Below are 16,656 nucleotides of genomic sequence, written 5' to 3'. Positions count from 1 at the left end.
TTTTAAGGCACCTAAGGATGGGCGACTTGACACTCTTCCTGAACACTATCAAGAGCGATCACCCATATTTATTGAGCCAACTCAGTCAATAAACATCGGTATAGAAGAAGCAGTTAAAAACATGCACCTAGCAGAATCACTGAGAAAAGAGGAAAAACTAGAGTTTATTAGATTCTTCACAGAAAAGCAAATCAATTTTTCTTGGTCCTATGCTGATATGCACGGAATAGATCCAAACCTAATCATGCATCATTTATCTATTGCTCCAGGAGCTAAGCCAGTCAAACAGAAGTTAAGAAAGATGAATCTACATGTAGCATTAATGGTCAAAGACAAACTAAAGAAGTTATTAGATGCTAGATTCATTTGACCTATAGACTATGTTGAATGGATTTCAAACATTGTACCAGTTTCAAAACTAGATGGAAGCATCAGAATATGCACAAATTTTAGAGATGTCAACAAAGCCTATCCAAAGGATAACTTTCCTTTACCCAGCATTGACATAATTATGGACCTAATAGCAGGCCATGCAATGCTCTCATTAATGGATGGTTTCTCTAGCTATAATCAAATCAAGATAGCTCCAAAGGATCAAGATAAAATTGTGCTCACCTATCCTTGGGGAACGTATTGTTGGAACATCATGTCTTTTGGCTTGAAGAATGTCGAGGCAACTTATCGAAGAGCAATGACGACAATCTTTCATGATATGATGCATACCTTCATGGAGGACTATTTGGATGATTTACTGGCTAAGTCATTCACCCGGGCAAAACATCCGGGCAGAACATCTAGGCATATTAGATAAAATATTTCAAAGATTGGAACCATTCCAAGTTAGGCTAAACCCTAAGAAGTGTGTCTTCGGGGTGACATCAGGTAAACTGTTAGGGTAAATTGTGTTTGTGAAAGGAATTGAAGTAGATCCAGCGAAGTTACAGGCCATCGTGGAGATGCCACCTCCCAGAAACATTAGTCAACTCAGATATCTACAAGGATGTCTACAGTCTATCAAGCGATTCATAGCCCAACTAGTAGATAAAAGTCTACCATTCAATCGTCTGCTACATAAGAACATACCATTTAGATGGGAAGCCAAATGTGCAGAATCATTCTATGAACTCAAGCAATATCTAATGAATCCACCCTTTCTGGTACCACCAATAGCAGGGAAGCCGCTCATTCTCTACATATCAACAATGAAAGTATCATTGGAGGCACTATTTGCACAAGAAGATCAAGAAGGCAAGAAACGATCTATATATTACATCAGCCGAACATTAAATGAATATGAGCTAAATTATATATTCATTGAGAAGGCTTGTTTAGTTGTGGTATTCGCCTCTCAAAATTTTTGCCATTACATGATAGCTCACACAATCAAGCTAGTAGCAAAAAATGATCCTCTCAAGTATTTACTCATCAAAGCAGCTCTTACAGGTCGACTAACTAAATGGGTCATGATTCTCAGTGAGATTGATATCCAATAAATAGAGCATCAGGCTATTAAGGGATAAGTAATTGCATATCAGTTAGCTAAAGTACCACTACCAGATAAACAACCAATGCAGGTAGAATTTCCAGACATGGATGTCCTTACTATTACACTCAAGCAATGGACCCTATACTTTGACAGTTCCTACACCCAACATGGATTAGGTGTCGGCATCTTGTTCGTCATCCCTGAAGGACACACCATTCCAAGATCGTATATACTCATGTTTCCATGCACCAATAACATCATTGAATATGAAGCCCTGGTCAAAAGAATCAAAATGACAGTAGAATGGAGAATCACGAAATTGAAAGTCTATGGAGATTCTCAACTGGTTATAAATTAGATCAACAATGAATATCAGACAAAGGATGACAAGTTGTTGCCATATAAAAGAATGGTGGATGACTTCAAATGGTACTTTGTACACATCACCTTCAAGCAAATACCAAGGTTGGACAATAGGGCGGTTGATGCAATGGCCACTATCGCTTCACTACTACAAATTCTAGAGAAACAAAGTCATTATGAGTTCCTGGTAGAGCAACTTTTTTCCCCAACCTATGACAATTTTGCTTCCCACGTCTTCTATGCCTTAACCCATCAACCTATCTCGTAACCAAAAACACAATTTTATCTGGAAAGGCACCTGTTATATAATAACAGCTAACACACTTTACCAGCAAGGTCTGGATGGTACTCTTCTTCGTTTCCTTGATCGTAATGAGTCTGACTCTGCTTTACATGAGCTTCATGAGGGTATCTATGGCACACATTCAAGTGGTCCTACTCTTGCTAAAAAACTTTTTAGAATGGGATATAACTGGTCAACAATGGAGAAAGACTCTTATCAATTTGCAGAGAAATGTCCTAAGTGTCAAATTCATGGCAATCTTATCCATGCACCAGCACAAGAGCTGCAACCATTTATGACATCTTGACCTTTCTGTCAGTGGGGACTTGATATAGTAAAGAAATCCATCCTTCCTCTTCAAATGGACACAAGTTCATTATCACTGCAACAGAGTATTTCAGAAAATGGATTGAAGCAGTTCCAATGACCACAGTAACTGGAAAGAAAATTGCCTCATTTATTCTCAATTATCTAATTTGCAGATATGGCATTCCAAGTCCCATCAGCATAGAAAATGGATGTCCCTTCAAAAATTAGGATGTGCGAGAACTATATGAGCGATTCAAAATCCAACATCGTTTCTCTACGCCATACTACCCACAAGGGAATGGTCAAGAAAAAGCATCAAATAGAACAATCTTGAAAATCCTAAAGAAAATAGTAAATGATATAGGTAAGGATTGGCATGTACAACTCAATCCAGCACTTTGGGCATGCAAGACTAGTATTTGGACACCTACAAGGGCTACGCCATATTCATTGGTGTGCCGATCATAAGCAATTTTACCTCTTGATGTAGAAATTACATCACTCAGAGTATCTTTAAAAGGCCTCATACCAGATGAGAAGTATCAGGTAAACATATTGTAGGAACTAGAGCTTCTGGATGAAAGACAAAAACATGCCTATGATCACCTCAAAGCATACCAGTAGCGTATGTGCAAAAGCTACACCCATAGAGTCATCCCTAGGATTTTTAAATTCGGTGATCTTGTACTTAAAGAAAATCCCAGAAATCAACAGGATCAAGAAAAGAAGGGGAAGTTTGAACCTAATTGGTTGGGTCCCTATGTCATCATATCAGCCTATGGATCAAGTGCCTATCAGCTAACAACTTCAGAAGGAAATGTGCTCGAAGAACCGACCAACAACATCCATCTGAAGAAATTCTACACTTGAGTCATCTAATGCACGAAAAAAGTGGAAAAAACAAAAAAAATCAAAAAATAAAAAAAATACAAAAAAATCAGAAAAATAACAAAAAAGGTGCAATAAAACAAGTGGTGAAAACCTAGCAACAAGCGCTATTTGTGAGAGAACAAATCTTCTATCTATCACTACTTGTATCTTTTACATCCATCCAAAGTCAAAACTAATAGCCATCACCCAACACTATTCACACAACATTATCCCGAACATACTTAGTGCAGTCACTGTCCTTGGTTATCTAAAGATCAGTTCATCATATCCCACCATGGCTTGGTAATCATTATGTATATCCACATTGATAGATATCTATAGCTAGGAGAAACATTCCTCTCACTTCAAGTATTCTGACAATGAGTAAACAAGAATCACAACATGCTAAGGAAACCCTGTCAACAACAGCTCATCAGCCAAGAAAACAAGACACTGATCCAATTAACAACTTCAACGCAGACATGATGGATGATTTTCTGAATTATAATTTGTTTACATCTCACATGAAGTTTTGACTATTTTGTATCTTAAATTTTTGAATCATTGGATCTCTTGAATCTCTCAAAGAGGCATCAAGCTAGAGAAAGCAATGGGGGAGTTTGATATTTTTCTTGGTTTTCCAATCTGTGAGGCGATCACTTGTATGACACAAATTTGTCTTGAGACGTGATTGAAAACATATCATTGAAGATATTGTTCCACTTTGCGCATACAAATGGTTAACTCTTGTCTGTTTTATGCAAGAAACACTCAGGTTGTCTTGGTTTAATTATACCTTGACTCTTGTGTCATCTTATATCAAAATCTACGTACGTTTTACTCATGTCATTATGGTTCAATTATACCATTATGCTTGTATAAACTTCCAACATATCAAACTCTCAATGATGACAAACCAAAACAGAGCAAAAGCACATGACTAAACAGACAAAATGAAGATGAGCATTTAGTTGCATATCATTCTTAAAACTTGCATTTAGTTGCATATTATTTTAAACTTGAATTTAGTTGCATCTCATTTTAAACTTTCATTTAGTTGCATTACATTTTTAAACTTGCATTTAGTTGCATATCATTTTAAACTTGCATTTAATTGCATATCATTTTAAACTTGCATTTAGTTTCATATCATTTTACACTTGCATATCACATATCATCTTACATACATCTCATTTTCAAGATATATCTCACATCATTACCATATCATACATCAAGGGAATCAAGATAAACAAAGCATCATCATATTTTCATCATTATAGCTCATACATCATAATCAAAATCAAAAGCATTCCTATCTAAGCATTACATCATCACCATAGCAGCATCATATCAATGCATATCATAAATCATTATCCATAACACATCACATGTGAATCAGAGAAATCAGTGCCATATATATATGTGTGTGTGTGTGTGTGTGTGTGTGTGTCAAAAATGGTTGAAATGTACAAGGGGTATCATGTCTATCAAAATACAACAAAATGATCACAATACAACAGAGACAAGTCTCTCAGGTATGACTATCTCCTGAGGTTGACGGTCTCACATCAGATGTCCCAGCTCCTGGATCTCCCCTAGGTGGATCACATCGAGAAGGCCTCATAACACCTCTTCTCTTTGTCCCTGTCTGACTCCGGGTAGATCGACTGGCTACATAGCTAGGCGCTTTGTTCTCTCTAGGGACTAGCTCCTCATATAACCGCCTATAGTACTCAGCCCCCTTGGTCGTGTATCATATCTCCCTCAGTGTGTCCCACATTGGGGCACCACTTGTCGCTCTCTACAATCTCTTTGTAAGCTCCTGTGCTCGGCCCCGACGCTCTCTCTCTGTATCATGCTCTTTCATAATCTGTGTAATCTGGCATTGTTGTGCTAGCACCTATGCCTGTAGCTATTGCATTGTGACCTATAGGGATCTAATATGTGAGTCCTGTAGATGGGTGGGTACCCTAATCTGAATGGGTACCTGTGTCATGGTCCCACCCATACCTGTCCTTGTCTGAGGTGCCGGTGGAGGTATAACATTCGATCTCCTCCTTTGGACGGGTCGCCCATCATCCTCTATCCCCCCCACCATCGCTAACACAACACCTACCCTACTAGCACCACCAACACCAAGGAGAAGTCCTCCTCCTCCTCCTCTCCATCCTCCTTCTCTATCTCCTCCTCTATCTCTCCCATCATCACCCCCTCGTCCTCTATCTCTACCAAAACCTCCTCCTCCTCCACCTCGTCCATCACCTCCTCCATCATCCCCCCTCCATCTCCAACCTCCTCTCCCTCCTCATCTCTCTGTCTAACTCCCCCTTGCCTCTCTGGTTTCTCATCCTCTTCATTATCAAAAGAAGGCAACATCTCTACTAGATCTGATATCCATGCCACTGCATGTACCATGAAGTAGGTCGAGAACCCCTCTATCATCCCCACATCAACAACCCCAACTTCATAATCCCAGATCTGGCCTGCCAATGTCATGTACTCCTCTACTACCGCTACACTATCCATTGTGGGCCCTGACTCGGGCACATCCTGTCTCTGACAAGCATATAAACATGCTCCTTATGGTATCCCTTGTTGTCTACCATACTGCCGCTACACACGGCTATGCAAAAATCGCTCAATAATAAAGGGCATCTGCTTGATCAAATATCTAGACATTTACACATAGGGAATCTCTAGCCCATCCTCAGCCCACACCTCGCAATCCATATACGGTCTCCAGATGACCATATCAATATCATCCAATGCTCTCTGCCAGTGCTCTAGTTTTCCCAACTCACGCTGGACAACTATACCTGTATACCCATAAGCATATGCCCGCCCAACTGTCCTATCTCTATCTGCAAGTGGTCTTACCACATGAATGTACTCCCAGGCCCACACCTGTGGTAATGTCACCCTCGCTAACAAACTATTGTATCCTAGATATACAACCTGGTGAAGCTCTCTATAAAGGTGGGCTAACACCCCATGCAAACATGCGTCCTTGTATAACCATATCCTCCAAAACCAATCCCCACCCCACTACTAGTCCCTTCGACCTACAGTCGGGACACAAAAATCCAACAATAAAACCTACTAGAACCGAACGTAAGGGAGCATAATCCAGGTCCACAAAATCCTACCATGGGATCTCATATCCACAAATATGATCATCTTGGAAGATACGATGGAGAGCCTCTGTCCCACCCTCCTTAGTCTTCTCATATGGCAACAAGACCCCCACAATCAGAATCTGCAGAATGCGATAACAGTCCTCGGGTGTGACTATTATCTCACCAGTAGCCAAATGGAAGGTGTTCATGTTACTATGCCACCTCTCTGCCAAAGCTGTCAACAAACCTCGGTTAATGATATACCGAGGCATGTCTAGTAAAGAAGATAAATTGCATCTCTCAATCACATCCCTGTCAGTTTGTGAAAATCACGGAATCAATGACCACGGTCACAAAAATCGCTCTCATGACTGAAGTACACCAAGTTGTGCCTGTAAAATAACAAGTGTCCATCAACAGTTCCCACATCTATCCGACATATCTATATCAAAACAAAATCAACTTGAAACAATGAAGCATCAAATCAAGCACCATATCGACAATTAAAAATCTATATCGACAATCAAAAATCCATATCAAAAATCAAAACCCATATCAAAAATCAAAGACCCATTTCGAAAATCAAAATCCATATCGACAATAAAAAGTCCATATCGAAAATCAAAGACCCATATCGAAAACCAAAGACCCATATCAAAAATCAAGCAGCATATCACAAATCAAAGACCCATAATGTAAGCATGATATCGAGAAATCAAATCAAAGACCCATATTGAAAATCAAAGACCCATATGGACAATCTAACTCATATCGACAAATCATATCAGAGACTCATAATGCAAGCATCATATCGAGAAATCATATCAAAGACCCAAAATGCAAGCAATTCAAAATCCATAATGCAAGCATCACATCAGGAATCATATCGGAAATCAAGAATCGGAAATCATATCAGACATCAAATTCATATTGAAAGGCAAAAATCAAAGATCCACATCAATAGAAAATTAGGATCCTCATTCAAAAAATTAATCAGCTTGGCACTTCATAGCAAAATCAATTTCAACAAACTCCAAATTATCATATCAAGACTTGGACATCATCACAACAGGCAAAAGATTGGCTTGTAACCCATCTTGAAACACTCAGCAAGCATCTTTCCACTCCTAAACCATCTATCTCATCTATCCCCCTGCGACGCATTCTTCCAAGTCCTTTCTACCCATTTTTCTCCCACGTGCCAACACAGACCTCCTATGTGCTGAACCATCTTGCACGCTACCCTAACCTACCTATGCACTATAGAATGAAATCTAAATGCTAAGCTAGTTAGGTTAACCCTACATGCTATTGTTCCTATTGTATGTGCTACAAAAAGAGCCCTACATGCTAAAATGGTAAATTTTAAACTAAAAAATTAAAAAAAGTAATCAAAAAAAGAAAAATAAATAAAAAATGTGGCAAAAATTAGATGACTTATAGGTGGGCCATATGCGGCGGGCCTCTAGTATCGACGAACGCACTCAAATTGGTGCGAAGCATAGGGAATCGACATTTTTGTCAAAGCTAAGGTGTCACAATCACAAGGAGACAAATGTGCAAATGATAAGCATAAAATCACTTTTTACCTTTTTATAGGGTAAAAGTCAACAAGGTTTGTAAGTGGGGCATGTATTTTCCTCATTTTTAACCTTTTCAACATCATTTTCGGGAGATGAATCAATTCCAATGCATTCAGCATAGTCAAAATTTTCAATATGAAATTAATTCAAAAATGCTAATCAAATCAACAAATTTTTCAAAATCCTTGATTCATCTCCCGAGGGGGCATCATCAATATCATTCATCAAATGTGGGGCATCATATTCAAATCTCAACACATGACATCATATCAATCAAATTTTGACAGCATATCTGACAAATTTTCTTTGAATCAACATGTGCACACACGTCACTTCAAAGAGGGGCAAAATGTAGATGTATAAAAATGACCACTTTCCTAAGTGAATATTAAATTAATTTTTTTTCTAATACCTGGTAAACTTTTTAACGTGACCGATGACACTGGCATGACCCGGAGCTATGAAACGCTTTTGACCTGGAGCTATGAACCGATGAGGCCACAATCGGGGGACCTCATCCCCACACTTCACTTGTTCAAACCCGCGAGCGCAACGACCCAACGAAGAGACAAGGACTGCGAGCATAATGGCCTAATAGGGGTTTGAACCTTGGTGGCCGCTTCACCAACGAAGTGTTTTAACCGCGACACTACATGTCCAAAGACAATATTTAATATTCATTTTAACCTCATTCTTCTATTTAATTAAATTCTTTATATTCATCTATTTGATTAAATGAATTATTTAATTTATTTAATTAAGTTCACCTAAGCCTTTCATAGCCTTTAATTAAATAAATCACTTTATTTAATTAATTCCCCTTTCTCCCCTTTTAATTAAATTTACTTTTAATTAAATTGATCATTGCAAGTAAATAAATCTAATTTATTTATTTAAATCCTCCACTTGTATTTATGCAAGTTGCATCTATTTTTGTTGAAATAAGGTAATTTATTTTAATTAAAATTCCCCTCCATCCATTTGCAAAATCCTACATCTCCCACTTGCCTCTCTAAACCCCCTTCTAGATTCTTCTAATCACTTCTAAATTCATCTCCTAAATATTATCACATCCCTAAACAAAGGGAAGTCACTTCTCAAACCCTCAAAGTCTTTAAAAACCATTAAAGGCTTTATGTCTGCAACAAGTTAACCTTCAAAGTCTTCATAACCATTAATGGTTAACTCAACCTTCTGGAATGGTTAGAGACTTTCTGCCTAACTCAACCGTCATCTAACCCAAGGGTCTCATCAAGCATTCATAGCTTTAACCTTGGTTATCCCTTTAACCCTTGCACAAGAGTTTATCCTTCGGGTAATATCTTTATCCAATGAATGACCCTAACTTAACCTTAACCCTTACCTCCTAAGGTAACCATCATGTCTTCTCAAGCATTTAATGCTTCTTGCATCTTCTCTCAAGCAATCTCATGTTGAAAATTGTCACAATTTCATTGGTGAGAATTGTAAATATGGATTGATAAATTACAATCCTGACCCTTGTTAAGATTATCCAATCTTGACCATCCATTGCCTTATTTTTCCTATAAATAGAGCTCTCATTCTCTCATTTTGAGATATCCAAGTTTCATGCATCTAATCTATAGTCATTTTGCTAAGCTTTTAGCCTCTCTTTGATAAAATCATTTTAATAAGAATTTTAGAAGTAATTTTAAATATCATAGCATATCCATGTTAGACTAGTATATTATGCTAGGATAGGTTTACTAATCTTTATCTTATCATCATATTCATGCTAGTTTAAATCATTCTAGTTTCAATATCATACACATCTAGGAATGCATTCATGATAAATTAATCAAACATCCTTCATTCTTGGAGTTGTCATTCCTAAGTCACTTTGCTCAGTGATATGAGAGTAAAGGCATTAACTTGAGGGATCCTATGAGATAGAGAACAATGGAACATCCATTGGGGAGTTGAGCTATTCAATATAGCTCCATAACTTGCACCAAAAGTCCCATTGGTGTGTGGACATTTTTGAAACCGAATTTTCTGTTTCCTTGCACCACTTTTCCTGCACACAATATCAATATCTTTATAATTCAATTGTTTTCAGAAATTTCTTACATCACCTTAACAGGATTGGATCTCCTATTTATTATTATATTGTAATCTAGACATATCAATATCTTCATAATTCAGTTGTTTTCAGAAATTTGGATCTCCTATTCATTATTATATTGTAATCTAGACATATCAATATCTTCATAATTCAGTTGTTTTCAAAAATTAAAAAAAAATTTACTTAATAAAGTAGTTTTAAAAATATTTCTTACAATATTAAATGATATGATTTATAAATTTATATATTCTAATAAATTTGTGTAAAAGAACAACTTTTATAATCTACATTTATAAAGAACTATTAAATAATAGATTATATATTGACTTTTGGAATTACAATGAAAGAAATGTGAATTTATAAGTATAAGGTTAATTGTTGTTTTTGTGAATTTCTTCAAACATAATTTTACTATAGTGAATTCAAGGCTGATAGATTTTAAAATGTTTGATTGTTCTTGTTATATTGTAATCTAGACATATCAATTTCTTTACAATTCAGTTGTTTTCAAAAATTTAAAATAAAATTACTTAACAAATAGTTTTAAAAATATTTCTTACAATATTAATTGATATGATTTATAAATTTATATATTCTAATAAATTTGTGTAAAAGGACAACTTTTATAATCTACATTTATAAAGAACTATTAAATAATAGATTATACATTGACTTTTTTGAATTACAATGAAAGAAATGTGAATTTATAAGTGTAAGGTTAATTGTTGGTTTTGCTGATTTCTTGAAAGATAATTTTACTATAGTGAATTCAAGGCTGGTAGATTTTAAAACATTTGATTGTTCTTGTCATCAAAATTTATGAGAGGGTGATTGGGAAACTTTGAATCCCTATTGAGTTTATAGATGATATTAAAAGCAATATTAGTGTTAAATATGGTTGTCTACTTTCATATATTTTGTTTGGTCTCTACATAAATGAATTAGATGATATTGGTGTAAATTTATGTAATATGGATTATGGTTGTATTCTTTATGATATAATTACTTATATTTATTTGTAGTGGCCATTACTCTCATGTCACATAGTGTTGTAGGCTTGCAATGATACCTTGATACATTCAGTAAATTTTGTGATACTAATGTCTACAAGTGAGTTCAATTAGAACAAAGGTCATTGTTTTGAATACAACTAAGAAATGTACACATTCAACCAATCTCATTTTCAAGAAAATTTGGTTAAGTGGTTTCCTATTGTACTACCTTGGTGTGTCTTTCATAGTACCTCCCTTAAATAAGCTTCTTGATGTAAAAGTAAGATTATACCATGGCTATGGTACACTTAATATAATTGAGAGACAACGTTTCTTACTCTAGTTTCAATATGCCAAAATAAAACCGTGTCTTCCAAACTTTAGTGTCACCAATAATTTGTATGGTTGCAACATTTGGGGACATAGACTTCATAATAGTATTTGAGCTCAAGTTGGAAGAGTTCTTATTTCCATGTCATCAAAAAACTTATAGGAAAATAAATTGATATTGCATTCATCTTATTTATATTTCATTTAGTGATGTTCTTTTTAGAGATTAATATGTATTGAAGAAACAACAATTAGACATTATAGTCATCTATTCAAATCTCTCCAATAATATTCAAAGCTAGGAAAACAAGGGATCTAAACACTCAGTGCATCATATATATGTGTTTCTTATATGGAATTAATATTGATATCAATCATCTTCCTCTTAATGTATTTTCAATCAATGGTATCCACATGTCAAAAAGAGAAGTTCATAGAGACATCGGGGAGATGATCAACAAAGCCTACATAAAACTATCTTGGACATAACCAATAGTATTATTGTCAATAAAGATTCACACTACTTGAAGCACTATATTCATGTAGAAGATGGATGCATTATTTCTCCCAAGTACACTAGGTTTGATTTTGGGTTAAGATTTTACTTTTGCTAATTCCAAGGCTACTCTCATATTAGGTCCGAGTATGGTCTGGCATAGTGAAGTGCTATAGTGGATGTTAAAGGTGTGAAAGTGGATTCTACCTAGTGGGGGTTCTAGTTGTAAGTGACATGTTGTCAGACTTGTACTTAATCATTCTCTGAGTCTAGAATTCAGTTGATATATATACAATTGATACATGTTGATTCATATGTCATCCGGTTGTATGGATTATATTCACTGATATTTGAGATTGCAAATAATGATGTTTTATAAAGTTTCTTGTGCTCTATTAGTGATTCTCATGTATTGAAGTGGTGTTTCAAAGAAATGTGATTGTTTTAGTGAACAGTATGCTTGCTTGGTTTTTGTTTTGGACTATGGTCGGTGTGTGTATTAGATGTTTATGTGACCGAAGTATGTCAGTTGTGTGTTCATATTCTTCAAATTTCATATGTTCATGTGAAGGTATGTTGGTCTGTGTTCTAGATAACACAACAATAATTAGTTTGTGTAGAATTATCTCTAATCCAATTTGTGGTAGATCTATGTTAGAAGACTATTTAGTCATAGTATAATGATTGCCTGTATAATATCTTATTATTTCTTATCTTTTTGGTGCTCAGAGTAATCTATAATTGAAGTTATGCATGTCTAGGTTTCTATTAGTTTTGTACAAAGAAGCGATATGATTGAATGTGTTGCATTCCTTGATGTGTCTGATGATACAATGTTGTAAATGATAGTTTCAATATTTTTAATTCTTTATGTTGCTCCCTTGGTTGTCACAAGTTTTGTTGTTCATCTAGATTAATGGTTGAGTCAGTTGCATCGGTTTGGAGTTATTTGTTTCATCTCTTGCGGTTGTCTCATACATTATTAGCTTATGTGGTAATGCATGGTAGCATAGGTGATATCTTGGATGTATTTGAGAGGAATTCCAACATGGTGTGACCTTTCAAATGTTTCATTTTGCTTCCAAATTTATCTTGGAGATTTTTTTGAGGTTGATGGTTATACATCTACATGTTACATCTTTGTAGGTTGACTTGATGAATGCTTTCAAGGTTGCAATTGATACATAAAGAATAGAATCATTGTGAGTTGTGTGTGTGGATGTGTGAAGAAATCGTGATGCAATAAAGAGGTTTGGATGTGCAGGAGGACAGAGTTGAAGATAGTTTCAAAATTGTAAATTATAATCTATACTTTGGTAGACACAATACTCTTGCAATCCAATAACTTGTTATTTCAAAGTTTATGTATCTTGCCCTAAATAAGTGATCTTCAATTGTGCAAAACCTCATTGTATCTTACTCTAAGGCAATGCACCTAGCTTGTATAAGTTCTCTCAAGGGTAGTGATGTAGTGTCCCTCCTAGATTTAGATTTTGATTCATGATTCGATAGACTTATCTACACTTATGATGATATTTTGATGATGATTATGGCTTTATTCATATGTAGTAGACATTTATGATTCTTTATGGACATATGATATATTGATGAGTTTTGATGATCTACATGATGGGTGACATGTTATGATTACTCGATGGATGATATTTCTTAATAGATATATATATTCAAGATTCTTATGCGATTTATATGATTTTATGATATATGATGATGATACTAACCCTACATTGCGAGCATGATAAGGTTTTGCGATTCTCTTTCACTTGCTTGCTACTACGATGTTATATATATATATATATATATATATATATATATATATATATATATATATATATATATATATATATATATATATGCTCTGTTGTGTTTATCGGTGGATGCAGGATTGCAGGTACTGGGCATCGACTCCACCTGGTCTCACAGGTCTGAGTGTGTCCTAATCCCAATGGCAGTTGTTGGAGAGACTTGGTTTTCCCTCGCCTACTCATGGTCTATTATGGTCACCTTGTTAATCTTGGGTCGGTATCTTGTTCTACCTATGTGTAGTTGGTCATGTGTGTGCATATGATTTATTATGGATTGGATTAATTATCCTATGGTTGGATAATTTTTGTTTAATTAACAAATTAATATTTATTAAATTAACTAATTAATGTTGTGTAATATAGTTATAATTAATTAATTAATTAATAGATGTTTGATTTATTATTATTGAATTTATTATATTTGATTTACTAATTAATTGTTTTACTTTGGATTTAACTGATTGATTATTTATTTAATTGATTTATTGGCTATTGCTTCATTTAATTATTTTTTATCCTTTGATTTACTGATGATTGATTGATTTTTATTTATTTTAGACATTGTTATAAAGTTGATTTTATTATTAATAATAATAAAGGTACAAGCCTATTTCTTTTCTTACACTGCTAAAATAATAACAATATCATTATTATTTCTTTTACTATGTAGGGAAATGTAAAAATAAAATAGATTTGTTTTTACCTACCCTCTTATTTGATTGGGTGAAATTGAAATTGTTGGTAGGAAATATATTAAATATTCTACCTTGGAACTATACAAGGTAGGTAGGAAATACTATTTTTATGAATTTATTTGATCGGTTGAGAGTTTTTGCTGGATATCTTTTTATTTGGCTTCCTGTAGCTATTCCGGGGTTACACGTCTGAACTATTTTGGATTTTGGATTCATGTTTTTGATTTGGATTGAATATTTTAGAGTGGTTTTGGATTCAACATTTCTTCCTCTTCGATTTGACTCTTTTGGATTGCGATTTGGAGTTCAGTAGATTTTTTAATTTTTACATTCTTGTTTACCGTGGATGCTTCCTTCCTATGAAAATGTGTTTGTTGTGTCTACAACTCAAATATTGTTTGGGGATTAATTTATTTTGGTTTGATAAGGGAATGGTTAGATTTGTAGGGAAAGATTGATTCTCTTTTGTGAATCGTTATTGTGAATCTTCTTTGTGAAATTATTCTGATTTTGTTTTTCAAAAATGTTATACTATTAAAATGTAAAATGGATTCCATGCATTTGAATGTTATTGTTCCTATATATTTTAGGAGAGTTTCATGGTGGTTTTGAATACCTATTTGTGTAAGTTCTCTTGTGAACTCCTTGTTGAGATAGGAGTTGTTTCTCTTAGGTTTGAATGTGCCAGCTGCATTGTAAGAGCTCCTGAAGCTCACAGAGAGTGTCCATGTCATGTTCAGACATTTCTAACTTGTTTGGAGTGTCTTGGAAATGTTTTGGTTTATTCCTTTTGGCCTATGGAGATATTGGGCTTCCTCTGTTCTTTGAATTAAAAATATAGTTTTAGCCAAAATGCTTACCCACTGAGTTGCAACCTCTTTCATGAGAGTTGCATTTGATGCATAATCCTTATTTACATCCCTTTTGATGCTTATCCAACCTTCTGGTCATGCCCTTAGGTTTTTTTTTGCCTTTTGAGTCGATCTGGGTAACTAGTTTACCCTCTGAATCCCTCGAACTTGTGATTTTGCATACTTTACCAGAAATGCCAACAAACCAACCAGAAACACCACCAAACCAACTAGAAATTCCACCATACTAACCAAAAATGCCACCCTACATAACAGGAACTCTGCTATGTATACTAGAAACGCTATTGTTCAGACCTAGAGAGCTGACAAATTGACCAGGAGAGCTAACCTTTGAACCCAAAATGCTGACCAATGGACCAGAAACACTATGCAATGAACCAGAAACACTATGCTAGGTACCAGAAATGCTACCCTACAAGCCAAGAACGCTAGTGTGCATACCAAGAGAGCTAAACTAGTCTAGATTGCCTAGAAAGGTTAATTTTGGTACTGTAATGCCCTAGTTTGGATTGTGTGATGTTTCCAGAGGCATGTGAATTCTATGTTGAGTAATTCTGATTGATTCATGATGTTATATGAAATTTCATGATTTATTTTTTGCTCCGGTATGTGGGATCATGCCCTACCATTGAGGAGTTTCCTTATGCAAAAGTTTCTCTAGCAAGAGGTCCTTGCTTTCTTGTTTGAGGATTGTTTTTATGACTCCAGTGGGAAGTTTTGTACCTCACTGTGGAGGATTTGTAGTAGTTTATGATTTTCTTATCTGTCATGTTATTGCTTTGGTACTATGCCTATGAGGTATCTGTGAAGGTCGTATGCTTGTAATGTTCATATGTATGCTTTATGTGTAGTATGTGTTCAATGATGTTATATGATCTTGAAGACCTCTTTGTGAGTATTATTTCATGTATTGTGATGTCATTTTATGTGTTACCCTATGGCTTGACATATGATTAGGGGGAGTGGGATTCCTTGTGATGATCGAGGTCACGTGAGTTAGGTTGCTTGACACCTAGATCAGTAGGGCACAATGGGAGTTTCCTCTTTGTAATTTAGTGATAACTTGTAATAATTGATTTGGTTTGGGTTTCACATAATAAGATAATTATATATGGTTGGGCCATATGAGATGGAAAGCTAATCCCCCTTGTACTCACATAGGTTGAGATGGCTCCACATGTATGTTAAGGGATTGTTTCCACCCTTCTTTTGTGAGGGTAGCTTGTATGACTATTAGGAGTATGGATTGCTCTTCTTTATGAAGATAACATACATGTCTACTATGGGTGCATAATTACCTTCTTTGTGAGGCTAGCACGTAGGAGCGTGACTAGTAGGGATGGACATATTCC

General features: G+C 35.3%; 1 protein-coding gene across 1 annotated transcript in view; it reads right to left on the bottom strand.

The window, feature by feature from the left end:
* The window catches only part of LOC131053200 (pentatricopeptide repeat-containing protein At3g12770-like), a 33,222-nt gene extending 27,385 nt beyond the window's left edge, over window positions 1-5,837 (bottom strand). Inside the window, exon 1 of the mRNA XM_057987819.2 lies at window positions 5,520-5,837. Within this exon, the coding sequence (XP_057843802.2) occupies window positions 5,520-5,837 (318 nt within the window). The remainder of the gene's footprint in view (window positions 1-5,519) is intronic.
* Between the last annotated feature and the right edge of the window lie 10,819 nt (window positions 5,838-16,656).

This window comes from Cryptomeria japonica, chromosome 7, assembly GCF_030272615.1.
Source record: "Cryptomeria japonica chromosome 7, Sugi_1.0, whole genome shotgun sequence".
Taxonomy (NCBI): Eukaryota; Viridiplantae; Streptophyta; class Pinopsida; order Cupressales; family Cupressaceae; genus Cryptomeria; species Cryptomeria japonica.
This window is presented reverse-complemented; position numbering and strand designations above follow the sequence as displayed.